The following is a 27,950-nucleotide window of genomic DNA, read 5'->3' as shown; positions in this document are numbered from 1 at the left end:
ATCCCAAGTGCTGGGATTAAAGGAGTGTGCCACCACCGTCCAGCCTTTACTCTCTTGAAAGTCACTCTCTCAGATCAACTCTAAGAAGTGCCTGACACCCTGCTCACCCTGGGTTAACTTTCCCTCCTTCTGTGCCTTCCACTGTACTGTGCTCAGGCTCTAGCAGCCGCGGTCTCCAAGAGTTCCCCAGGAAGTCAAGAACACAGCCCCCTTCTAAGAGTCAAGCAGAAATATTTCGAATTGATACTACATGCTGTTCTTATTTTGATTCACCCCCTGTTCTTTCTTCCATTCGTATTCAGGAAGAGGATTACAAATCCGAGACATCCTAAAAGATGAGGATACACTGACGCTATTTCTCACAAGAAACATTGGCCTGTCTGACTCAGTTGCCCATCTTTTGATCAGCTCCCAAGTTCGTGTGGAACAGGTAGGTGAGGACCATTGGAGAGGAGGGGAGGCACCAAGCCTGAGGAAGACTTCTTTTCCCTTTGGCTCCCATATTCAGACTCCATGGCTTATGCTGCATATGGTGGACAAGCCTGGGGGTCATTGAGTCAAGGAGCATCCGATCCCAGGACTCTGAAACAGCTCTGGTACCTCTGGTACCATCAGACTCCCCAGGTTTTTGGAACTTGAAGGAAGGCAGAAAAATCACGAGACTGAGCTTACCCTGTAGTGTGGAGAAACCTCACCATTTACTTACTAATCAAATCTTTAGGGACAGCTATAGCTACTGCAGCAGTGTGGGACTTACATCCCAGAGGAGGGTTGATGTAAACAGAAACTTCTGCTCTGTTTCCTGGATGTCAGGAGTCATTGTGTGAAGGCAAAAGTACCCTTACTCAGTAAAAAGCTGACCTCCAAGCACTTGGGGGAAAGGCTCCAGCTAGAACTCTATGTGTGTGTAAGTGTATGTATGTATGTGTGTGTGTGCGTTTGTGGCTAGAGAAATGGCCTAGTGAATAAGAACACACACTGCTTTTCAGAGGACCTGTGGTGGTTTGAATAAGAATGGCCTTCATAGACTCACGTGTTTGAATGCTTAGTCACCAGAATGTGGAACTGTTTGAAGGGATTAGAAGGATTAGGTGTGGTCTTGTTGGGATACCTGTGGCCTTGTTGAAGGAAATGTGTCACAGTGCGCCCACTGTTTGGAGGTTTCAAAAGCTCATGCCAGGCTCAATCTCTGTCTGCCTGCCCACAGATCAGGATGTAGCTCTCAGTTCCTGCTCCAGGTCCGCGTGTGCCACCATGTTCCTGCCATGATGATAATGGACTAATCTCTGAAACTTTAAACAACCCCCCCCCCCAATTAAATGTTTTCTTTTATAAAAGTTTCCTTGGTCATGATGTCTCTGCACAGCAATGGAACGGTGTCTAAGACAGGACCCATGTCAGTAGGCTCACAGCCTCCTGTGGATCCAACTCCTCTGGCTTCCTTGTGCGAAGGAATCCCTACACTCACATCTATTCGCAGACAGATGCACACACCTGCCTATAATTAAAATAACTCTTAAAAGAAGAGCTGCGTAAAGACAGGTGGTGCACGCCTTTAATCCCAGCACTTAGGAGGCAGATCTAGGCAGATCTCCGTGAGTTTTAGGCCAGTCTAGTCTACAGAAGAGCTAAAGGACAACTGGAGCTGTTACAGACAGAAACTCTCTCTCAAGACACAAACCAAAACAAAATAAACAAACAAACAAGCAAAGAACTAAATGGAATTCAGGGCTTGAGAGCCACTGGACAGGTTCTTGTCGTCCCGCCGTCATTAGCATCAGTGACGTGGGAGTACCTGTTAGAAACGCAAGTTCTCAACACCTGCCAGCTCAGCTGAGTCCTTAGTGTTAGGTATAGAGCTCAGCTGGCTGTGTTAGAAGCTTTCTGGGAGACTGACCAGCTCGGGTGTGCGCTCTTGTCCTGGCTAGACATGACTCCAGGGGAGACCAAAACCTCAGCTGAGAATTTCAGAGCATGAGCCAGTCCTGAGATGAAGGTCTGCACAGGGCGTTGCTGTTGGAGCCCAGAAAGAGAGGAGACCCCCTCCCCACCTGGTGGGGACAGCTGCTGAAGGAGTTTTTAGATTGCTTCCCTGTATCACACGAAGGAGCCCATGCTTGCCGGCTTTCTAATGGTCCAGACCTGACAGTAATGCCTGGAGACGGACGAGCAGAGCAGAGTCTGCTCCTGATGAGGCTCAGAGAAACGGACCTGGCTGCCTGGCACCGCCTGGCTTCTGTCTTCACTGCAGGGAAGTGTCATCAGCAGTGATGGCTCATTTTTCCCGTTTGCTTTTTCCTCGGCTCATAAATCTCCAGTCCCGGCAATGCCTGTGACCGTTTCCAGTTGGTAATAAAAGGGAGGCAGAGATAAGGGTTGGAATTTAGGGGAAATTTCCTCCCACTTTGTACAGCCATGACCTTCGGAATTCAAGTAGCTGCCCTTTGGGCACCAGGACAGAGGCTCTTCATGGACAAGGGGCCAGGGTCACCAGGCTCTAGGGGATGCTGCACTGGAGTAGCCAATGCTTTCAGATCAGCAAGTTCCACAACCCCCCTCTCATGACAACGAGGCCAGTCAGGCCCCCACCCAGCTCCCTTTCTATCTCCCAGGCCTCCTTGCTTCTCAGCTGGTCAGCTGTCTTTACACATAATGGCTTTCACCCCATCTAGTTCTGTGACCTTTAGCCAACGTGACCGTTAGTACTTGCAGCCACAATGCCAATATGCCTTTTTGGTGTCCCCCATGGAAACTACAGTTGGTCATCCTTATTAATCAGGAACACCTTGTTCTTCACAATCAGTGGGTTTTCCTTCTGGCCCTTTCTTCTTGGCATATGAGCACAGCTCTGGAAGGCATCTCAACACCTTGTTCTGTAGGTGGAGTTTTCCTGTCCTGCTGTCACTCTCAGATAAACACACTGAGGCTTATATTAATTATAAATGCTCAGCCGGTAGCTCAGGCATATTACTAACTAGCTCTTACATTTTAAGTTAACCCATATTCCTTATTTACACTCTGCCACATGTGGTACCTTTATTAGCATGGTACATTCATGCTCCTTCTGAGTCTGGCTGGCAACTCCAGACTCCGCCCTTTTTCCTCCCAGCATTCTCTCTGTGTCAGGCTGTCTCACCTGTTCTCTTCCTGCCCAGCTATCCGCCAATCGGCTTCTCGCAATACATATCTACAACATACACAGATTGTTCCACAGCATTTCTTTCCATCTGGGGAAGTCATTTCATCATTCTGTCTCACTCCCATCTGCCCGACCTCGAAAATTCCTACACACGCTTCAGGACCCAGTTCAGATGTGGCTTCCTCAATCCACATGCTCACAAGACTCATTTTTTGTCCAGTCCTCACTCTTCCTTACTCACCAAAGAGTTAGTAAGTGTGAGTATCTAAGAGCCTCAAGGCTCGGCCACACACTGTGGCATCAGAATCGCTCTGAGCCTGTCTCCTCACTCAAAAATATCTACTACATACGGTGGTTATAAGGAGAGAGTGAAAAAAGCTAATAAAAGTAAAGCACTTAGAATGTTGCCAGACCCAAAATAAATACTTAATAAGCACCCAGTACTTTGTCGTTGTTGGTTTTGTGACAAGCTGCCATAGAGCCATGTTGACCTCAAGTTCACTATTAGCTGAGGATGACCTTGAATGTCTGATCTTTCTGCTTCCACCTCCTGAGTGCTGGGATTATAGGCCAGATATGCACACCCTGCCCTGTAAATTTTAGAAACTTTCATGGGCTATCCTCTTGCTCTCTCTTCCCTACTTTCTCTCCCTCTCCCCCTCTGTGTTTCTCTCTATCTTTCTTCTATAGTAGGCTTGAACCCAGAGTGCCACACAACTTGGTGGGTATTATGTCTCTGTGCTTTATCTCAGCCCTGACTGACATTTCTGATTCTCCTTTGGTGGTCTAGCTTTGCTCTATTTGATCGTACACTTAAGCTATCAAAATGCCCATATTTCCAGCTAGTTAGGGAGCTCTTCAAAGGACGGAAGTGCCTGTATTACTCACCTCTAAAGCTCCGGTCACTCTCTTGGTCCCTGAACACTAGAAATCCAGTGAATGACGTTGAGAGAATTGAGTGGGGGCTTTGGGGCAACCCTATTTGTTAGCTGTTCTGTGTAGGGCATTTTTTTAAATTAGTTATCAATGGAGGAGGGCCCAGCCTATTGTGGGTGCTGCCATCCCTGGGCTGGTGATCCTGGGTTCTAAGAGAGCAGGCTGAGCAAGCCATGAAGAGCAAGTCAGTAAGCAGTGCCCCTCCATGGCCCTTGCATCAGTTCCTGCCTCCAGGTTCCAGCTCTGTTTGAACTCTTGTCCTGACTTCTTCTATAATGGACTGTGATGTGGAAGTGTAAGCCAAACAAATCCTTCCCTTTCCTCCCCAAGTCACTTTCATCACGGTGTTTTATCAAGCAGTAGTAACCCTAACTTAGACAGTCCCTGTCATATTGGCGTGTAAGAAAGTCTGTGGAGCGTTTTCTTCATTGCTGATTGATGTGGAAGGGCCCTGTCTACTGTGGGCAATGTCATCTTGGGCCGGTGGTCCTGGGTGTATAGGAAAGCAAGCTGAACAAGCTGTAGAACAAGCTAGTAAGTGGCACTGTTCCATGACCTCTGCTTCATTTCCCCTCTCCAACTTCCTGCCTCGAGTTCCTGTCCTGACTTCCGCTCATGATGGACTGTGAACTATAAAATCAAATAAACCTTTCCCTCCCCAGGATGCTTTTGGTCATGGTTTCCTATCGCAGCCGTTAAAAGCAAACTAAGACATGAGCTAATACTTCTGTATGTTGTTGTCTGGTCCCTGTGAGAGGATCAGACAGACATAAGAGAAGGGTTTCAGCCTCTGTTTAGAGAGGAAGTGAGGTGGGGCAAAGGCAGAATGATCTGTGAGGACGCCCCCACTACAGGCCCTGAGACTGACTCTACAGCTGATCCTGCACCTTATGGAGGGACAGTGTGGTCTTAACATTTCCACGGGAATAAGAGAGCCCATGTCTGTTCTGTCTGTCAGTGTGGAGATCTGTGTGACTGAAAGCCTCCTGGTGTCTTCAGGGCCCAGTCTTATGAATTTATTCACGGTACAGAGCCTGGAAGTCTAGGATGCTCAGGAACACTCCAGGCAACCAAGAGGCCCTGGCCAGGGTTGGGACCTCTTCTTTTCCGTCTGAACCATGAAGGCCACCATAGCTATGATGTTCCAAGTCATTGTCTGTGAGCTTCTAGGAGGTGTGGGATGTGGGCTATCTAGGCCTAGGGCTGTGGTAAAATGCAGGTTATATATTTGATTCTGAATTTCAGATAAACAAAAAATTCAGCGTAATTATGCTCTTTTTTGGGATTGATTGAGACAAACAAAAAGTTACTTGTTCTTTATTTGAAATTCAAAATTAATTTTATCTGTGTCAGGTGAGGTGGCTTACTCCTGTAATGTCAGGATACTGAAATAGAAAAATTGCCTAGGCTACAGAGTGAGTTCAGGTCAGCCTGGGTTAGAGCGAGACTCTGCCTCAAATAATCAAGCAAACGAAAAGCAATAACAAAACCAAAACCAAACTGAGCTGGGCCTCTGATATTCTTACGTGGTAAATCTAGTGAGGAGAGGAAGCTGGCCAAGGTCGTTATAAATGGGTTTTCACCACTCCTCCACTTCTGCCACCGGGAGACGGTCTCGATGGCACTTTAGCATCCCTTTCAAAGTGATCTCTCGATTTGGAAAAGTTTTCTGATAAAGCGAGGTTTGAGGGAGGGTTTGGATTTTTATTACCGCTGTTACAAATGATCACAGACTTAAAGGCTTAGGACAGCACAGTTTTATTATCTTATGATTCTCGAGGTCAGAAGTCTGAATGTCAAGGGGCCATCAAGTCACATTCTCTACTGGGCTGTCTGAAGGAAAGCCTGTTTTCTCACCCTACTCATCTTCTACAAAGGGTGCACATTCCTTGGATGAGGTCCCCTCCACTTGCAAGACGAGAAGTGGCCTGTCAAGGCTTTCTCCCGCCCGCCATAGCACTCTGGTCCTGTTTCTTCTGCCTTCTCATGCTTCCAAGTCCCTGTGTGATGATAAACCCACCTGGAGGATTCAAATAATCTCTGTGTCTTTTTGTTTTGTTTTTGATTTTTCAAGACAGGGTTTCTCTGTATAGCCCTGGTGGTCCTGGAACTCTGCAGACCAGGTTGGCCTCGAATTCAAGGATTAGGCTGCCTTTGCCTTCCAAGTGCTGAGATTAAAGGCACGTGCCACCATGGCCTGGCTAGTCTGTGTGTTTTAAACCAACTAGCCAGCAGACATATCTGCCCTTCCTATTTGTCGTGAAATGTGATTGGCCTGTGGGTCAGGATGTGGCATCTTTGTTCAGAAGGGTGGTAATATTTCCCTACAAGGAGTTTTCCAGCATCTTTTCTCCTCCCTACAGTTTGCCTATGGAGTCCCAGACTTGGAACTGAAGAACATTGCCTGCAATGAGGCCCTCTTGCAGCGGTTCATCATCTTCAACCAGCGTTGGGGGGCACAGACCGTGAGGGATGCCCTGTGTCCCCTCTCCCAGATGACCCTACAGTGGATAGAAGACACTCTGTATGCCAACGTGGACTTCTTCAAACTCTTCCGTGTGGTAAGGAAAGGGTTACGTGCTCCCAACTTGTAGAGGATTCCGGGAGCAGGCAGGCCACTGGGGAACTGGCACTGGAGAAGGTGCGAGCTTGATGCTATGACAAACCTTGGGGATGCTTCAAAATCCTAGCACCCAAGAGAAAACAACTGTCCTTCTGGAGCAGTAGCAAGGGAAAGGAGATAAGTTCACTTTTGTTGGAGGATGTTGGTTCATCTCCCAGTCATTCAGACCCAAATAATCACTCAGAAACTATGTTATTGCAATACTGTTTGGCCAATGGTGTAAGCATATTACTAGCTAGCTCTTGTGGTGCCCATTTGTAGACGGAGGCTGTTCATTCGTTCCTGGCCACCCTGGCCAGAATTAATAATATTCACACAGAAACTGTATCAATTGCAACACGGCTTGGCCAATGACTCTAGCGTATTCCTAACAAGCTCCTACACCTTAAATTAACCCATTCCTATTATTTTATATTTTACCATGAGGCTCATGGCCTAGCAGCAAGATTCCAGCTAACAGCTCGCATCTTTCTCCTCTGGCAGCTACATGGTTTCTCTCTGACTCCATCTACTCTCTCTCTATATCTTTTCCAGCCTGGCTATATTCTGTCAAGCCATTGGCTGAAAGCAGCTTCTTTATTATCCAGTGGCAATAAAGCATATTTACAGTGTACAGATATATATCCCACACTGGTTCACCCCTCAGCATGCAATGTGGGAGGTGTTTGTCCAGCTGTAAAACATGTGTTCTCCATTACCTGTAGACCAGGGAATTCCTTGCCCATGGTTACAGACAAAAGACACTAACTTCACACTGGTCCTCATGTTCATGTGTACAATAAGGATGTTGCTTCCAGGGGTGTCTAGACACGGTGACATGGCATTGTCATCTGCAGGTGGATTGGAGGTCCTTCATAGCCGTCTTGGAGAACCTGCCACCCGTGAGCCACAGGTTGAACACATCTATGTCTAAAATAATAGGAAAAGATGGAGAGAAAAACACTGTGCAAAGCGTTCATAAATTTCAGCGAATGGGTGGGTCGAGCTCCTTCCTATGGACCTGTACTTGCCCCTAAAGATGTTCTTTGTAGATAGAAAAAAAGATAGGAAATTTGTCATCTCAACATTTTGGAAAGACTGGATCACTAAACCCAGATTTCTGCTCTAGAACTGTAGTCCAGACTCCCAGAGCCCACGAGGGTCTCCTCCTCCCTTGCTGGAAGGATGTGGTGGGGCACAGAGGGGTCAAACTTTAGGACGCATGATGTCATCAGAGGTTGCTGAAGCATGCAAGTCCAAGCCTCCAGTCTTGCTAGTAGGGAGCTGCGTCATTGCTCAGGAGATTTTGATGGGGGTCCCCAGAGGCCACACTTTTAGGAATATTCATTAGAGTCCTTTGGAAAAGACGGACTGCTTTTAGCACCTAATTATGTATTTCTTTTGGCCTATATTTTAATTTCTGGAACTGTGCCACGAGGAATGTGAATCACTAAGTTTATTTTTGAGATATTCTGGAATTAGTTATTGATTTCAGAGTTCACATTTTGTCTGTCTTTATGGTGGCTTTCTCAAATCCCAGAAAAGTCTCTCTCTCTCTCTCTCTCTCTCTCTCTCTCTCTCTCTCTCTTTCTCACTCCTCACTCTCTCTCCGTCTCTCACTCTTGTTCTTGGTCTCTCTTGTTCTCAGCTTGTCTTTTAGATTGAGACAGGGTTGTTGCCAAGTTGATAAGAGTACTTGCCTTCCATGCACAAAGCCAGGGCTGGATCCTTAGCACATGTAAACATCTGTAATCCCAGCACTCTGGAGGTGGGAGCTGGAATACCAGAGGTCCATAGTCATCTTCAGCTAGCCTAGGATGCAAGAGACCTTGTCTTGGGGTCGGGGGTCAGGATACACAGAAAAGGAAGGAAAGAAAGGAGAAGAAAAAGAGCCAGATGAATTCTCTAAAATGAGTCATGGTGTAGGAGGGCCTTCTATTTATGTGTTGCTTTCATTGGTTAATGAATAAAGAAACTGCCTTGGCCTTTTGATAGTGCAGAACTTAGGTAGGCGGGGAAAATATAACTGAATGCTGGGAGGAAGACAGCAGAGACAGAGAGAGCCACCATGGAGCCGCCAGAGTCGGACATACTGAATCTTTCCTGGTAAGCCACTGCCATGTGGCGATATACAGATTAATAGAAATGGGTTAAATCAAGATGTGAGAGTTAGCTAATAAGAGGCTACAGCAAATGGGCCAAGCAGTGTTTTAATTAATACAATTTCTGTGTGGTTATTTTGGGGCTAAACTATCCAGATGGCTGGGATGAACAAGTGGGCCCTTCCTGTAACAGAGTTAAAATAAAATAGGCCTTGTTGTTTCTGGCAGAGTTTATTTTGAGTTTCCCTTGGAAGTTATTCTGCAGTTTTCCCAGCTCATTGAGGGTGGGTCTCCAAAGTAGATAAAAGGTGTCAGGACCTGAAGAATTATCACAAAATGTCTAGGATCCCAGAGATGGTCTTGATGCTTCCCACACTGTGGGGAGAATTAAGAGCCTGTGGCCTGATCATCTCTGTCCTACAGCAGACTACAAGGCAACACTTGGTCTGCACTGGGGCATGGTCTTCAATTCAGCTCGTCCTGGGTACAGCCAGATAAGATTTTGCATCTGGTTAAAATTATCCTTTAGTGACTAGACCTTCTGTTAGTTCTGCATTACAGTAACACATACCTCAATCACACAGAGAACGGTCCCCCTTGGCTCACAGTTTCAGAGACTCCAGTCTGTTGCTGATAGACCTCATCACTTTGGTCCTGTATTGAAACCGTGTATTGCGGCAGAACACACGTTGTAACAACCCACTCATTTCTTGGCCAGGAAGCACAGGAGAACACGGGGAAGGGCTTGGGGTTCCCACTCTCCCCTTCTATGCCAGACCTCCCAGTAGCCTAAAGACCTCCCGCTAGGCCCTGTCCCTTGCAGGTTTCCACCACCTCCTACCAGTGTCAAGATGGAGACCATGCCTTTAATAGATGGGCCTTTGTGTGACACTCAAGATGCAAGCTGTAGTTCACCCCGAGCTGGGGCCACTGACCTGAGTGTTTACTTATCAAACGAGAAAGACCAGGAAGTCTTCATTCTGCCTTATATTAAGTTTGGAAATGAGAAGTTTCACCAGTTGCCCTCACTGACTTAGATGGACTCAAGGGACTCGTTTACCCTTTGCCCATGTGCCCACGGCTGCAACAGGTACCTACAGGGGACAGGCGCTGGGCTGAGGCTACGGTGCCAACATTGAGCCTCCTACTCTCGACCCACAAACAACCCAACAAACCTATTCATGGCCGCTCATCTTAGAAAGCCCAGCTACAAAGTATTTGTCCCTGAGAACAGCAGTCCTTGGCCTAGCTGTACGTCGAACCACTGGGAAGGCTTCAACAGCTACACATGTGGTTCAGTTGTAGAGTTCTCAGCTAACAAGCCTAATTAGGCCCCAGGTTTGATTCCCATCATGGCATAAAACTGGCCATGGTAGGGTACACCTATAATCCCAGTGTTTGGGGAGGTGAAGGTAGGAGGATTAGAAATCTAAGATCACCCTTGGCTCCAAGAGGTGTTTAAGGCCAGCCTAGACTAAAGGCTACTATCTCAAACTAGCCCCCAATTCCGAGCCCAGAGATCCTGAGTCAGTTAGCACAGAGTACAACCTGCGTGCTTCAGTATTTTCCAGAACTTCCCAGATAATTCCAAAGTCCGGTCAGGGTCAAAAATTATAACCTTGAACAAAAGAGTTTGGCCTTACAATCTCTGTTTCTGTAGACCAAACAGTAATCCTCGTACCCCAAACACCTCTGGGTTTCAGGAACAGAGCGCTGTAGAGATGTTCTGTCTGCTCTTTCTCTTAAAGAGAGCTGCAGAGGCCGAAGGAGCACACCCCAGTGGGCAGCATCAGGCCGCCTCAAAGACCTCCTTGCTCAGCCGTTCTCCTCATCCCTGCTCTGGCCCTAGTGAGGAATGAACTGACTGAAACAGAGCACGTGACCTCCTAGCAGAGAGCAAACACCTCGGCAGTCATCTGGTGCCCTTGAAGTGTGCCTTTCCCGGGACAAATGACCAGGGCAGCTAAACATTAAAAGCAAATAAATTACTAATAAAAAACTTAAAAGAAATAGCAAGCATTAAATGAGATTTGGCTTTCATTGCTTCCTGTACCCATCCTGGGAGTGGTTTTAGGAAAATGATCCCCAGGCAGGCACAGGGTGGCCTGGGCAGCCCCCAGCGGCCCCCTGGAGGAGCATGGCTAGCCTCTGTGGCCTGGCTGTTATTGCAGCTGGTTGGCGCCCAGCCACTGGTGTTCTGGCGTGGGAGTGCTGGGCCGGCCCCTTTGCTGGCCTGTTTCTTGTGCACACGTAGCCCTTATATAAATAAGGTTTTATTAAATGCCAAGTCAGTTCTCATTAACAAAGAAAGAGGAAAAATTTCAGTAAACCACTGTGAAGGCACCTGCCCCTGCTGGGTACAGAGCGAGGGTGGGGGAAGGTGGGAGCAACCTCCAGACCTGGGAATCTGCGGAGCCAAGGGAACCTAGTGGGAGTTAGCACCAACTGGGACCAGCTGTGTTTTTCCTCTGTCCTTTGGAGGTCAGAACTAAATGTTGTCATCTTCAAATAATTCGAATGTAGTTCTCCACCCGACCCACTCCCAGAGTCTCTCTCTCTCTCTCTCTCTCTCTCTCTCTCACACACACACACACACACAGTTTGCACGCGTTCTCTTTCATGAACCCATGCACGCACACATGGCTGGTGACCTAGGTGGGCGAGGAATAACATAACAAATCAGGGGGTTGGATTTTCTCCAAGGTGTAGCCTCTCTTGGTTTCACCCCCAACTCTGAAGCCTGAAGACTTTCTTCATCTTCACCTGGGGCTTTTTCAGGCTAACAGCTGGCAACTTGAAACCCAAAAGCTCAGAGCTGAGCTGGGCCCAGGGCATCGTTACTGCCAGCATACCTGAAATGTTCGCACCTCATTAAAAAAAAAAAAAAAAAAAAAAACCTCCCGCGTCACTTTAGTACTCCAGTCAGTTTCGGGTGAGGGGTTGGGCGCTTTCCCATCTGATCTGGCCCAGGTTGCGCATGCCCCTTCCGTCTCTCCTACCTCCATCCCGTTTTCTGGCCCCAACCCCCAGCCTTCCTGTTTTCTCTCCCGCTCTGATGCGCTGCTTTGAAATCTTGCTGAGAAGCAAGTCTGTCCCGGCAGCTTTGAATGTTTATTTGTGGAACTGAGGTGGGCACTAAGACCTGCCATTCAGCCGGCTGGCCGGGAAATCTGAGTTTCCTCCCTTCCCCCTTCTCCATGGCTGTGTGCGGAGGAGGAAAGCTGGCTTTGGGGTTCACGGTTTCCCCTCTGTAAATGTTCCTGCTGTAGCACAATTTGGCTTTTTCTCCCCTCTCCCTCGCCCTCTATGCCGCTGTGACTTTTCTGACTCCATTGTACTCGTGTCCCTGTGACTGTGTCCTGGCTGAACACTGCATTCCTGAGAAGAAAAGACCCAGTCTTGGGGGTCCTGACTACATGCTCCTGTCCGTGTCCGCTTCACTCTTGGCTCTGCTCGCTGAATTCCTGAGTCACCGGGAATAAACAGGGGTGGACTGCCTATCCCCTGGTGAGAGCTGGCCCTGCTTTCTGCTCCCTGGGGTCACTGGCTGCAGTTGTTAAATTTCAACTAAGTGTTCCAATTTTCAAGTGGCTTTTTGCTACCTACAACTTTCTGAGAAAACCCCATGTCTCCTGGGTTTTACAGTAACGTCTCATTGAGTGACTTTACCTCCATGTTCCCCTCCACACACTGCTGTGTTCCTATAACTTTCTACTTCTTTAGGAAGAAAGAAATCGAAGCACAGTGCAGGCAACTGTGTGTGTGTGTGGGGGGGGGGGTGGCAGGCAGAAACAAAACTCATCCAGAAATGGGGTTTTAAAACCATGAAGTCACACTAGGTCTATCTGGTTTACAGCGTTTGTCTACATCTACCAAGTCAGTGATTATTGGGCAGTCCCCTTGGCAAACAGATTTCAATAAAGAAGAACAGAGGCCTTTTTGCTCTTTTTTAAACACTCACACACACACACACACACACTAGGCTGATTGTCTCATCATTGGTCTGTCTTGATTTCTTCTAGGCTCCAGCTGTATACAGTAGGCTAGAACTTGTTTTCTTGGACAGGCCAGATGCAACTTTATTGATTGAGGAAGAAAGAATTTGTAACTGGTCAAAGATAAAGTGACCCAGGACAGAAGCCAGCCCCTGGGAAGGGTGCTAGTTCAGATGACGGCCCTGGCGTCCGTGCCTGTGTTCAGTCGGTATAGGTCACGTACTTACAATATATGTTACCCACATGTTAGATAACAGGTTTTCTCCAGTGTAGATGGACTCTCAGAAGGAGTTTGGCTCCTGATACTTCATCGTTCTGCACAGAAGAGACTCTGAACTGTTTTTATGGATTAGGATCATGTTTGGGAATCTGACACCAGCTCTAAGCCTTTCCCTAGGGAGTGTAAGTTCCCACAGATGTGAGGGTATGGGGACTCATGGAACCACTGAAGCCAGACCCCAGGTTAAAATGTCTTCCTACCTACCACTAATACAAAAATACCCCAGTGGGTCTCATATGCAATGAGTTAAAGGCATGCTAAAATTTGAAATGGGAACATGGATGACAGAAGTCTGTTTCTCCCAGAAGCACTTACATGGATGCATATGCACACCGAATCTATTACACACCGGCCAAGATCCCTCAGGACAGTGACAGGACCACACGACATACACGCGTCACGGCTCAGACTGGGCAGACACCGAGCTGTAGTGACACTGTCTGTGTTTGGGCACAGGAGGGACTTACAGTTAAAACCCAGCTGCACGAGGCAGAAAACTCACTTCCACGTTACAAAATTAGAACGCCTACAGAATTCAGTCATAAGGTAGACCCCATGTCAGGGGTGTCAGATAGATAATCCCAGCAGATGTGACCCTCCCATCTGGGGTCCAGGACAGTTTTTAGCTGTGTCATGAGCATCTCAGCACCAAGGCAGCCTCCTCCCTCTGGCTGACTCCCAGGACCCTGCCCTGTTGCCTGCAGTCTGGCCTCAGCCCCAGCCACGTGTGTCTCTCTCCTGGGTGGAGGCACGGTTGTAAAAAGCTATGCTGGTCGCTGGCATTGACCTTGGCTCTTTTCATAACGCCTCAGCATTGGCTCTTGACTGTAGCAACCTGCTGGCACACACAAGCATCCTCTAGTGGCCCAGAGACTGATTTCTGGCTATGGGTTGACACCCAACTTGCTGATTTTTATAGAGAACCCTTTCTTATTCATGTAGGTTGGATGAAATTTGTATTAGAGAAAAGTTAGGAAATAGACTCTGAAACCAAACACATTTTGCTTATACCACAGTGAAGTCATGGGCTGCGGAGCTAGGTCGGTCAGTGATGTGTTTAGCCCACAAATATGACGGCTTGTGTTCTATACCTAGAACCTGTGTAAAAGAGCCGTATATGATGATGCATGCTTATAAATCCCTGCACTAGGGAGACAGAGAAAAGTGTATTCCTAGGGCTCCCTGGCCAGACAGCTTAGCATACTTAGCAAGCTCCAAACCCGTTCAAGACCCTGTCTCAAATTCTAAAATTAATTAATTAATGAAAGGGTGCCTGAGGAATGACCCCTAAGGTTGTACTCTGGCCTGTACATACATGCATGCATGCATGCGCGTGCGCACACACACACACACACACACACACACAGAATGGGAGGGTGGCGGAAGACAATACAATCTGCTCTGCAGTGGTCCCTCCGCTCCTTCCTCTGACCCCAAAGGAAGCTCTGTCTCACAAAATGACCTTTCACTGCCCCCTGGATTCCAAGCTCAGCTCTGCTTTCCTCAGAAACAGACACTAGAACAGAAGTCAGAAGTCATCAGGAGGGGACGAGGCCTAGTTTCTGATGTATAACGAGGAAGTTCCCTAACTCGTTTGTTCGCGTACCCCAGAGCCCACCCTCTGCCTCAGACCTTTAGACACCATTCCTTCCAGTGCCGGGAGACAGCACGTCTGGATGACCTCTCCCAGTAGAGACAGTTTGGCATGTCCACCACCCTCCTGTGACTGAGTCCGAATTCTCCACTCATGACGCATTTCCTAGCACGCAGGGCGCCTCTCCTGGTTGCCCCCTCAGCACCAAAGCAGCTTCCTCTCTTTTTATCCCATGCTTAACAACTGTCAGGCTGCAACAAACATGCTTTAAATCCACAGTCTTCCAGTTGCCCAGCAACAACTTCCCTCCAGGATAAATCTGGGCTTCCTGTAGCAGCTGCTGGGAAAAGGAACCTAACAGCCCGGGGCTGTCTGTCCATGGCTTTACTTGCCCTTAGCTTCTGGTCTAGATGCTTTCAAGACAGGCTACCCACCCCTGACTTCAGAATCGTTCGGTGGCTCCCAGAAACCATGTTATTCTCATAATGGCATTTTTAAAATCTACTCGTGTGTTGAGTATATCTTCAACTTCGAAATGAATATTGTTTCCAGATTGGCTCCTTTGGGTTAGGAAAACCCCGTCAACCATAGGGGTCACTCCTCTCCTGTGCTGGTGGAGTTACTGCTACTGAGTCAGTAAATATCATCAGGATGTTTAGGGAGTTGATAATGCTTTTATTTTATACTGGTACACAGATTGCATATTCTAAGGGAAAGGAATGTATTTTGTCCTCCTAGAATCTTTTGTTTAAATAAAGATTTATTTATCTATGTATACAGTGTTTTGCCTACATATAGGCCTGCAGGCCAGAAGAGGGGACCAGATCTCATTACAGATGGTTGTGAGCCACCATGTGGTTGCTGAGAATTGAACTCAGGACCTTTGGAAGGGTAGTGTTCTTAACTGCTGAGCCACCTCTCCTGCCCCTGTCCTCCTAGAATCTTTTTTAAAAAATATTTATTTTTATATTTTATGTACTTTGGTGTTTTTGCCATAGTGTTGGGTCTCCTGGAACTAGAATTGCAGACAGTTAACTGTGAGCTGTCATGTGAGAATTGAACCTGGGTCCTCTGGAAGAGGAATCAGTGCTCTTAACCACTGAACCATCTCTCCAGCCCCTGTCCTCCTAAAATCTTAACAGAGAGGTCTCAGGAGCCCCTGATGAGGACCTTATATCGCTTAAGTAAGGGTTCACTGATCAGGGACCACAATTAACAAAGACACGCACTGCCACAAACCCTATCTGCATAACCAGTCTTCCTTAACAAGTCTAATTTGGCCTTGACCTCAATTTATCAGTCCCAAACCCAATTATGACATGAAGTTATTTGTTATTGAAAATATTTTTTTTTTTTTTTGGTTTTTCGAGACAGGGTTTCTCTGTGGTTTTGGAGCCTGTCCTGGAACTAGCTCTTGTAGACCAGGCTGGTCTCGAACTCACAGAGATCCGCCTGCCTCTGCCTCCCAAGTGCTGGGATTAAAGGCGTGCGCCACCACCACCCGGCCCTCCCTCTCTCTTTCCTTCTCTATTTAATGAAAATATTAAGAGAACTTGGTGCTACAGGAGTCTGGGATGTGCGGCATAGTATTAGTATTATTTGCCATTTTGGTTCCTGACCCGTTTCCCTAGAAATGTTTCCACACTTCCATTCAAATAAAGTTGCAGCCTCTTCTGGCTCTTTTGGCAAGAACAGGTCTTACGAATTGGTATTGATAATGGGAAAAGAATTCAAGGAAGAAGTGAGCCCTGGGGAAATTATTTTATAATTTATAGCAACATCAATTAAAAAGTTGGTGAACAGATACAGAGTGGGGCTGCCTGGGAGCCAGGCATCATTCTGGGATGTAAATGCTTCTCCAAAACACAAGTTCCTCGTTATTTATCATCCCTATAGAAAAGAACTAGGAAAGAAAACACAGCTAGGACACCATGCACACTAGGGCTTAGCAAATGTGAGGTAGATAGATATTATCCAATTATTAGCAAGATCAAAAAAGAAAGTGTTGACCAGATACAGACACACACACACACACAAATGCATCTCATGCCCTGGCCCTAGGCGTCCTCTCCCCCAGATTCCTACTCTTGTTTTTATCTGGCTAGAGATCCAGGCTGACTCTCGGAGTCTGGCTTCACATTCGTTGCTCCACCTGGAATCCCAGACTCCCCACACCCTTCAGTGCACAGATACCTCCTGCATCCCCACAATCACTGCACCCCTTTATCAGCTCAAGTGTCACCTTCCCAGCCACCAGTAGTGGAACCAATTTCTCCTTCCCTGGCAGAGACACCATGCCTGGAACCTAAAACCCAGGAGATTCTGTCTCTCCACTGCAAGATTAGTTTACTGTTCATTAATGCAACACATATCCTTGGGTCATGTGTACCCGAGCTGAAGATGTAAAACTAAAGCCTGTTGCTATGTTTAAGGAGTTCATAATCTAGGGCAGTGACTGGTTCTCAGCCCTCCTGATGCTGCGACCCTTTAATGCAGTCCCTCATGTTGTGGTGACCCCAGCCATAACATTATTTCCATTGCTACTTCATCGCTGTCATTTTGCCACACTGTAATGAATCCATAATGTAAATATCTGATGTGTGACCTCCCAAGGGGGGGTCATGACCTGCAGGTTGCAGACCACTGATCTAATGGAAAGACAGATACATTAGAAATAATGGAAGACAGCTGGGTGTGGTGACGCACGCCTTTAATCCCAGCACTCGAGAGGCAGAGGCAGGGGAGCCTGGTCTATGTAGTGAGTCCCATGACAGTCAGGGCTATATAGACCTTGTCTTAAGAAACAAAATAAACCTTGTCTTAAGAAAAAAAAAAACGTCAATAATGATGATGATGATAATGATGATGATGATGATAATAATAATAAAAGTGTGTCCCTTCTTATCTCTCATGGTTTTTAGGAGAGAAGATGGACAAGATTAGTGACAGGATTTGTTGACATGTGATTTGACCTATTCACATCCTTACTCCCTTCCTACCCACTAAACTCAATCCCACCAGCCCATTGCAAAAACAGGGACTAAAGTGACTTGCCCAGCATCTGTTACCATCAAAGTTATTTACAAGCAATTTGAAAAGAAGTCCCAGCAGGATGGGTGTCTCATCCCAGTGGTCAGAGCAGAGCAGAAAAAGCCTGCCTCCCATGGGAAGAAAGGCAAGGATACAGGGCAGAGATAAGAACTCAATGGTTCACGTTTAACTACCTGCTTCTCAACTTTTGATGCAAGCCAGACCAGTCCAACCATCACTCAGGAGACCCACCCTACAAAATGAAAGTGCTGAGGCTCTTGGCTGGTGATCTACACATACCTGAAGGAGGATGCAATTCAAGCTTTGTCGGGGCCTCTCTCTAGGCCGCTCAAGGTGCTCCCTTGAACTTGAAACCCATTGTCTTAACATTTAGAACTCAGTCCTGAAAGACTGTTCGGGCTGTCTGTGAGTCAATTCCATTCTGAAACCTTGGCGAATAAGGTCAACTAGGACTTGAACTTGGTGATCAAGGGGTTTGCTTCAGGCTCTAAGACTTGCCAGCAACAAAACTGAGGACTTTAGTGTTCCCAATCAAGGTGGAAAATACTGAAACTGTTCTGAGCTATCCCACGGGCAAGCCCTAGCCAGATGTGGCTCTCAGCTAGAGAACTTGACCGGGGAACTTCTCACTCGTGTGCACTAGCTTTGTAAGAAAAGTGGTGGAATTGGTGGAATCTTCCATGAGAGAGTATTTGTGAACAGAGGAAGGGTGACAACCTGTCCAGAAAGGTCACAAAGGGGTCATAAGTGGTGAAGAAAACCTAGCAGGGCCTGCAGAGTCTGGAGGTGAACAGATGTGTGCCCTCCACACTGCCTGTCTTCACACTCCACCAGCTGTGCTGGTTTGCCTCCCCTGGGAGCCCTGTTTGGTGTCATTAAAACAGCAATCAGAGTCACTTTGGTGTATTTGCTGTCACCAGGAGACTATTTGTGATTGACTAGCTCAGCAGGGAAACTTGGAATAGGAGCTTGAATAAAAGAATTTTGTTTCTGAAGGCAACATTGCAGAAGTACAATTAGGGAGGGAAAAAATGGCTTACCAGTATGCACAAAACCAGATAGTGTGTGTATGTGTGTGTGTGTATGTATAGATGTGTCTGTGTGCACATACGTGTACAGCTGGAGGCTGACATCCCACGTCTTCCTCAGCTGCTCTTCGTCTTGTGTTTGGAGACACACCTCTCTGGATTTGTCTGCACTGGCTGTGCAGCAAGTCCCGAGGATTCCCCAGTATCTAGCTCCCCAGCCCTGGGGTTACAAGTCTGTGTCATCAAGCCAAGATTTTATGTGGGTGCTGGGGTCAGACTCATGTCCTCATGCTTGTGTGACGGACTAAGCCATTTCCTCGACGCTGTAGCTACATTAAAAACATTTTTTTTTTCTGTTGATTCCAGCTTCCCACACTCCTAGACAGCAGTTCTCAAGGTATCAACTTGCGATTTTGGGCAGGAGTATTATCTGATATGTCACCAAGATTGCAGAAGGTAAGCGGCCCGATGTCATTAACTATAGCTTTTATTATGCCTTTTTTTAAAAAAAAAGATTTATTTATTTATTATGTATGCCTGTATGCCAGAAGAGCACACCAGATCTCATTATAGATGGCTGTGAGCCACCATGTGGTTGCTGGGAATTGAACCTGGGTCCTCTGGAAGAGCAGCCAGTGCTCTTAACCTATGAGCCAACTCTCCAGCCCTTATCATGCCTTTACACCGTTTCAATCACACTTATACAAGGACTTTAATCGTACCTCTCACCTGTTAAGGAGAAACTCATTTATTCTTCCAGTCTAGCAACTTAAAGGCATCTGCTCATCTTCCAAACCATCTGTGTTCCTAGGTAGAAGGCGAAAATAAAATGACCATCAAATAATAATAATAATGTAATAATAATAATAATAACCATCTTTGAGATGCTACATCAAGACCTAAGGATCTCTGGAACCAACAGCTTGTCTGCAGTAGCATGGCTCGTTGTGGACTTGTAAAGTCATGTAGGGCTTCCTAGGGCCTGCAACAATAGCAAACACATACATGATACTAACAGGTACAATTCTCAGTGCTTTACCTCCATGGAGTCGCCTCACCCCTCCAGGGTGACTTTTTTTCTGTTGTCTTATGAAATATTTACACAATTGAATTAACATCTGCTTATATAAGACTTCTCAAATACAGAAATTGCTTCCTCCACTTAAGAGCTGGTTGATAATGGAGAAAGGGAGAGAACAGACAGCCACGGCCACGAGCCCTTTTGAATACACAGCCAACCAAGATGAGAAGCACGAAACAGCCAACTCTCTTTAAGTGTGATGAGTTTTTATGGAAGGCGAAGCGAAATGGAAAAGGTGATTTTCTCTGGGCTTTTCCCCTTTGATTTTTCCCAGCCACCATAGGCTCAGCCAACTTGGAAAATAACATGCTTGGAGTCTGTATTTATAAAATTAAATTCAATCGGGGCAAAGCAGGAGCCCTGATTGGCAGGCAGAGCAAGAGAAGGGCCCGTCGTCCTGCTGGCCACCTGCTGCAGCGCCGAGTCTCCGGCATATTTCTCCTCACAGCATTTTAAGAACTCAAGTTCGTATGACGGCGGTGAAGTCGACAGAGAATGTAAATACCTTCCTGAAGCAGATCAACCCTTTGGATTCTGTGTGGACCTCCCGGAATATTTTCTGCCTGTTTAGATAAGAGGTCTAAGCGCTTGTGAACTAGGTTAAAGCAGACGGCCCAGCTTACATTAACTGATATCAGACTGTTTGACCCCCAACGCAGCCCTTCATTTCTGAGCGCTTTGATTAAATGAGCAACATAATAACAATAATAACCCCTTCTGGTCATAAGACCGCGGTTGCTGAAGCGGTTTAAGGCTCTGACTTTCTCACTGAGGCATAGACGGTGATTATAAACGTGACTCACTGTGTGGATTCCACACGGTGCTCATCAGTTTCGGAAAGCAAGTGTTGGCATGTGTACAAAGAGAGAGAGCACAGGTCGACATCGCTGACAGAAGTGGGAGAATGTTTTCCGTCACGCCTGGCTGGATCCTAATGGCTTTGGGTTTTTTTGTTTTTTAATTTCCAAGTTCCTTAGAATGTGAATAGTAAGGTGTGGTCAGGGAATAAACATAGCATTGTTTTTATTTTATATTTTCCCTAGAATAAAGCCAAGTGGCCTCATGGGACCAAGTCCCTGGGACATTTTGCCGGTGTCTCTTGGTCTAGTCCTCAGCATCACAGATCTACCTTTTCAGGATGAAGCCGTGGGTACGATGACACCATAGAAAGGGCAAGGGACACCAGGCCCCTCTTAGTTGACACAGAATTTGGAACTTTCTTCCATAAGGGAGACATTTTCTGTTCTTTGCTTAAGTCTCTTTTGTTTGTTTGCTTTTTTGTTTTTGTTTTCCGAGACAGGTTTTCTCTGTGTGGCCCTGGCTGTCCTGGAACTCAATTCCTAGAACAGGCTGGCTCCCAAGTGTTGGAAATAAAGGCGTGCACCACCACGCCCAGCTCTTTGCTTGAATCTTAAAACATACTCTCTCTCACACACGCACACGGCAGGAGGGTGCAGATGCGGGGAGAACAAGCCACACTGTTCAGTTGAATGGAAGAACTCACATGTGATAAAATAAACTTAGTAAGATGTTTTGAGGAGCTGAAGAAGTGGCTCAGTGGTTAGGAGCACTGGCTGCTCTCGCAGAGGACTCGAGATCAGTTCCCAGCATCCACGTAGCTGAAACAAGCTTCACATAGTAGCTCCCGGTCATCTGTGACCCCAGCTCCAGGAGACTCGACACGGCCTTCTAGTCTTCACGGTCATCTGCATGCACACAACATGCAGACGCAGACACAGACATACACATACACACAAGGAAAAATAAATCTTAAAAAAATTTACAAATATAGAACACCAAATTCTAAACTTTTGACCACAGGAATTTGCCATGGTCTTTCATTTCCAGAAACAAAGGTTTCTCTATTATTTTATTTTCCAGGTTTTTTTCCCCAGCATTTCCATCTTGATGGGATAACAACTAACTTATGCTGATATAGTCTCTGCATTTTCCCCAAGGACACAATTCCAAGAAACCCAAACAAAGGAAAGCAGACATATTAATATATTTTGTGTTCATGTTTGTCCCCAGATAAATGACAACACATTTTGCTTACTGCAGGCGGATTAAGAATTGCTGAGAATATATATGTTTCCTTTAAATGTGGACATCAAACACACACATGAGGAAGCTTTGGTTCTGTCTGTTTTAAGATTACTCAGAGTCGGGGCTGCAGAGAAGGGTCAGCATTCAAGAGCACTGGCTGTTCTTCCAGAGGACCCAGGTTCAATTCCCATCACCTGCGTAGCAGCTCACAACTTTCTGTAACTCTAGTTCCAGGGGATCTAATACCTTCACACAGACAGACATGCAGGCAAAATACCAATGGATAAAATAAAATAAAAATTAAAACAAAACCCCTACCAATGTACATGAAATAAAATAATTTTTTTTAAAAAGGATTATTCAAAGTCTTTCCCTTTTCCTAGTTTATTCACCTGCCAAGTGTTCAAGACTTGCTATGGGTAACCAGACCTGTCCTACAGAACAGTGGTCCTGAGACCTTCACCCAGCTGATGAGCATCTTGTCTGACCTCCTGTGTGGCTACCCAGAAGGAGGAGGCTCTCGCGTGTTCTCCTTTAACTGGTATGAAGACAATAACTATAAAGCCTTCCTGGGGATTGATTTCACAAGGAAAGACCCCACCTATTCTTACGACAAAAGAACAAGTAAGTTTTTGGAGTTCTGTATGCAAACTGGCCTCTGGTGTGGGTTAAGATGGTGGGTTGGGGATGGGGGAAAGCTGGGCAGATGGCTCAGTTGCTATGCGACACAAGACCCAAGTTCAATCCCTGGAATCCACCAAAATGAAAAAGGAAAAACGAAGGAAGGAAGGAAGGAAGGAAGGAAGGAAGGAAGGAAGGAAGGAAGGAAAGAAGGAAGAGTGAACCAGACATGATGGTGCCCACTTGTAATCACAGCACCAGAGGACTGAGACAAGAAGACATTGGGGCTTTGCTGGTCAGCTGACCTAGCCTACTTACCAAGTTCTAAGCTAGTGATACAACAAGGTGGATGGCACACCTTAGGCTGTCCTATGGCCTCCATACATATCCTTACACACGCATACCTACAAGCACTAATATGAAAAGTGATGGGTGGGGTAGCAGTCTTGGGGTTGATTCTCCTTGCTCCTGCTAAGTGGCCTTGGGCAAGGGGATTTCTCCCAGAACTTCTCTTTCCCCTAGTAGAGGAGCGTGGAGCCATGGAAAGCACCCAAGCCCACTTGGACATTTCCCACTGAGTAATGGAACTGGGGTTAAGTTCTAGAGGAAGAGAAGAGCAATAGATATGGAGGCCACGGGGAGTTGGTTACAACAAAGCTCAAGGCAATAGGGTCCTGGCAAGTCAACAGGGCTGGCAAGCCCCCCCCCACCTTTTACCCCTCACCCCCCACCCCACCCCCACAAATCAACAGGGCTGGCAAGCCCCCGGCAGTTCGTCTGCTTCACTTTCACTATTTTGGGGTAGGGTGGGTTCTGAAATCACAAAAAGACAGCAAGAGACACAGCAAAAGGAGTTGGGCTCTGAGACAGCTACATACACAGAGAAGAGAAGCAAGTTAGGAGACTTGGAATTAGTTGAGACTGAAACTGAGATTCCAGTGTGGGGAGGCTTGTAGGGTCTTTCACTCCCTTTGGTCCCTTGCAAAAATCACAAGCAGGCTTCTCAACTCTTTCTTTTAAGCAAATAAACCACAAGGCAGACCCCATTCTTTGTGGCACTGTGGAGGCTATTATCAGGGGGCACTGTGGCCTTCTGTCACTAATGATGAGCTTGTTATTGGGGGGGGGGGGTCCAGCCTAATAATTTAAATTATTTCTCAAACCCTCCAGTGTGGGACTGAATGAGAGTTAAACATGTGATTTGATGTACTAATGACTATGTTTAGCTATGAGCAATGGGGAGTTTTGAAAAATGTGTCCCTTCTCTCTTGACAGCATCCTTTTGTAATGCCTTGATCCAGAGCCTGGAGTCAAACCCTTTAACCAAAATAGCCTGGAGGGCGGCAAAGCCACTGCTGATGGGGAAAATCCTCTTTACTCCAGATTCCCCTGCTGTGCGAAGGCTACTAAAGAATGTGAGGTCCCAGATGGTCTAGTCCCTTAAAACAGTGGTGTGTGTGTGTATGTGTGTGTGTGTGTGTGTGTGTCTGTCTGTCTGTCTGTGTCTATCTGTGTGTTTAAATATGCTCTTGCCAGTGACTCCCCTGCTGTTTCCCCCTAAATGGACTGCTGGGTTTCCTCCTCCATGCACAGTCATGGTAGGAATGCCTCCCTCTGGTGCCCCTGCTTGGGCCCACCCTCTTCGAAGCAGCCTGCAATGGAGCTTCTTTCTCACTCTGTGACTTACATCCCTAATGGAAATGTTCACCATTCTCTGATCCCTGGCTTCCCAGAACAGGCAAAGATGGGGAGGATGAATATTTGCTCACGAGAATCCCAAATATAACTTCCTGAGACTTGGAAACAATAGCATCGTGTTACATGTACCTCTGAGATAACTAGCAAATCAGATTCTGTCAATCCTGGAGTCAGAGAAATGCCAGTGTCTGAGTGGGGGGGGGGGGGAGGCATTTCCAAGAAGAATCTTGTGGGCTGGGAAGATGGCTTGGCTGTTAAGAGAACTCTTCCAGAGGATCAGGGTTTGATCCTCAGCATCCACATGACAGCTCACAGCTGTCTCTAACTTCATTTCCCAGGGATCCGATCCTCCCTTCTAGCTTACATGGGTACACGGCATGCATGTGGTACACAGACATACATGCAGACAAAACACCCATATACTTAAAATAAAAATACAATAAGCTAAAAAGAAGAGGAGGAGGAGGAACCTTGCCCAACCATTAAATGTTTCTAGCAAAGGCAGAAGATAGAACTAAAGGTTATTTCTCACTTTTTCTTATGTTTTTTCTGTGTGTGTCTATTTTTAGGCCAACTCAACTTTTGAAGAACTGGACCGAGTTAGGAAGCTGGTCAAAGCCTGGGAAGAAGTGGGGTCCCAGATCTGGTACTTCTTTGATAAGAGCACGCAAATGACCATGATCAGAGTAAGGATGCTCACAATAGAGGATGGATGAGAAGGAGCGGGGCCATAGAGATAGTTCAGCACAACATAGGATGGGTTAGAAGGAGAAGGGCCATAGAGACTACTGGAGTCAGATCACAACAAACAGAACCCATAGCACCAGTCTGTAAACTGTCACCAAGTGGAGTCACTGGCATTAGGTGGGAAATCTGTGTCCTAATCTCTAGGGGGAGGGGGATTTAAAAGTTATCACAAGATCAGTTTCTTTCCCATGAATTCACTTGAAGGTCTCAGGTTCAAAAGCGTGTCTTCTGAAGAGGCCCGCTCTATACTACCAAGACGGTCACATAGGTCTATATGGCCTCATTCGCAACGTTGTAAAGCCAAGAGGCAAGAGTTCGCAATAGCAGGGAAATTAAAATGGGAACAAAACAGAGAGCCATAAAAAGAAAATGTTCCATATCATTTTCCATGCTCAGGAATACCCTTCCCACCCTCCATCTTGTCTCTCCTCAAAGTGGCAGAAGTGCATATACCTTGTCATGGGAGGAAACCCTGTCAGCTTGTTCAGTGAGCCTATTTTCTCCGTCATTAATCATGAAAAATTGGAAATGCTCTAAGAATAAGACCAAAGAGCCTATGGAATTCTTAATTTCTGTGATTATGTTTCTTCTTCCCAAGGATACCCTGGAACACCCAGCAGTGAAAGACTTTATAAATCAGCAGTTTGGAGAAGAAGGTGTTACCACTGAAGCCATATTAAACTTCTTCCCTAGCGGTGCCAGAGAGACCCAAGCTGAGGGCATGCCCGACTTTGACTGGAGGGATGTATTTAACATCACAGATCACGTCTTACACCTGGCTAGCCAATACCTGGAGGTAAGTGGCATCAATCCACTCGAGGGCCACAGTGAGCCTCTTAACGATAATCTCATGGGTAAGGCTAGAGATCTGTTAGCCACTCAGCTGGTGTTGGCTTTGGTCTTTCATCTTTCCCATGAAAAAAGTAAGAGTACCATGGCCGTCTAACACGTCCTCTTCTCGGGAGGGCTCCTCTATACTTGATGAAGGTTTCCTCACATCTCGCTAGCTTCTTGACTCCTCTGGTTCTTTCCTCCTCCCTTTCAGGGCACACCCATCTTCAACTTTCTCCCACCTGCCATTGTAGTCATTGTTCCTATGACCTTCTATTGGCTAGTGTCCCCCAAACCTTGAGTGTGAGCCTCAGGTATTGCCAGGCATACCTCCCCCCAAAGTCTTAAGGGCCTATAAGACTCAATGAGTCTCAAAACAAACTTACACCCTGTTTTCCTAATAAACCCCTTCACTTTTTTTTAAAAAAAATATTTTTATGGTTTATTTAACTTTATTTTATGGTCATTGGTGTGAAGGTGTCAGATCCCCTGGAACTGGATCTTCTGACAGTTGTGAGCTGCCATGTGGGTGCTGGGAATTGAACCCAGGTTCTTTGGAAGAGCAATCAGCGCTCTTAACCATTGAGCCATCTCTCCAGCCCCCAACCCCTGCACTTCTTAAACCAATTAATCCCATATAGCCTTTGCTCAGATTCTCAAGCTGAGAACATCGGGGTTATCTTTAACTTCTCTTTCTTCTCCGCTCTCAGTGAAAGAGTGATTCTACACTGTTGCTTGGTGCCCATGTCTGGGCTGCATGTTTTTGTCTCTCCCTGCCTTATCTCATCCTCCAGCAATGCCATGAAGTGTACAGCGTTATCACTGTCTGTATGTAGATGCAGAGGCCAAGGCTTAAAGAAGTTGAATAAGATCCCGGCTATTAGGAGTACCAAGCAGAGTCCAAACATGGGTGTGCCCGAATTCAAAGCCAGCCCTGATGACCTCCTTCTCCCCCCTGCCCCACCCAGTCAAAGTGTCTCTCTTTTCCAACTCCTCAATAATCCCTCAAGTCTGCCTTTGCTCGCTCGCCAGGCTCTGTGAGGGCCAGAGGCCTTGTACCAGCCTGTCTGAGCAGCTTTCTCCCTGGATTCCAGGGTTCAGTCTCTGCTAATCCGGGCATTCCTCTACACAGACACCGGCCTCACATTCCAAGCACACATCTGTTTGCATCACTCAAATGCTTCGAGTCTCAGTGACTCAAGCAGAAAGCATCTGGCCTGTTGCTCTCCGTTGGTAGTGCCCCAGCTGCTGGCAGCCCTCACTGGTCATCCTTCCACCACAGATTTCACGGAAGGAGGGTACAAACGCCTTTCTCACAGCATAAACAATACTCCCCAAAGGACCCTTGCTCCACCAGGCTTTGGGGGCCTTAGTGCCTCAGGAAGGGAGTGATTCTAACCGGGAGGCCTGGAACACACACGGCCGCCATGGGGGACTTTACTCTAAGCAAGATTCCTATGAAGTGAGGGAGAATTTCCTCAAAAGGAGAAATGTGTATGTATCTGCTCAAGCCTGAAGGGGCTTTTCATTTTGCCACCATTTACCTGTTAATTCTCTGTTTGTTTTCTTTGTGGTTCTGGGGATAGAACCCAGGGTCTCATGCATGCCAGGCAGGTGCTACCATGGAGATGCAACTCCCCAGACATAATCATCCGTTCCTTGATGCTTGACCCTCAAGGATTCACTCTACTTTCACATAAGCTTGGAAAGTTCACCCTCCCGTGGTCTGCTGCCCTCTCTTCATACACCTCAGGCTCTTGTTTAAGTACTGTGTTTCCATTTCCGGCTTGAACAGCTATCTGGCATCCGTGGGCACATCTTAGTTATCTTCAGATTCTCAACCTCAGCCCCAGGGACTTTTGCCTCTAAAGGCCAATCACACCCAATGGGCTGGGCCTCAACCTTCAAAAATCTAGGGCCATTGGAAGGTTTAAGGTCGCTGGGCACACGCCTTTAATATCAGCACTCAGGAGGCAGAGGCAGGCAGATCTCCGTGAATTCGCGGGCAGCCTGGTCTAGAATCAGTTCCTGGAACACTAGAGCTGTTACACAGAGAAATTTTATCTCAAAAAGCAAAACAACAACAACAACAACAAAGTTTGAAGGTGCTCCTAGAAATAGGAAGGGAGGTTAATCTGAGGTCCACAGGAGAGCGTTCTCCCATCCCAGATGGCGAATCATAATAACTCACTAGCGAGA

The 27,950-nt window shown here is 46.7% G+C and overlaps 1 protein-coding gene across 1 annotated transcript in view; it reads left to right on the top strand.

Annotated features, from left to right (window-relative positions):
- Abca4 (ATP binding cassette subfamily A member 4) overlaps positions 1-27,950 on the top strand; it is a 125,073-nt gene that overhangs the window by 18,494 nt on the left and 78,629 nt on the right. Inside the window, exons 5-11 of the mRNA XM_075981478.1 lie at positions 303-430; positions 6,439-6,636; positions 19,094-19,183; positions 22,238-22,478; positions 23,751-23,890; positions 24,743-24,859; positions 25,519-25,716. Of these exons, the coding sequence (XP_075837593.1) occupies positions 303-430; positions 6,439-6,636; positions 19,094-19,183; positions 22,238-22,478; positions 23,751-23,890; positions 24,743-24,859; positions 25,519-25,716 (1,112 nt within the window). The remainder of the gene's footprint in view (positions 1-302; positions 431-6,438; positions 6,637-19,093; positions 19,184-22,237; positions 22,479-23,750; positions 23,891-24,742; positions 24,860-25,518; positions 25,717-27,950) is intronic.

The sequence above is a fragment of the Microtus pennsylvanicus genome, chromosome 7 (genome assembly GCF_037038515.1).
Source record: "Microtus pennsylvanicus isolate mMicPen1 chromosome 7, mMicPen1.hap1, whole genome shotgun sequence".
Taxonomy (NCBI): Eukaryota; Metazoa; Chordata; class Mammalia; order Rodentia; family Cricetidae; genus Microtus; species Microtus pennsylvanicus.
The sequence above is the reverse complement of the archived record's forward strand: the minus strand, read 5'-3'. Positions and strand labels throughout refer to the sequence as shown.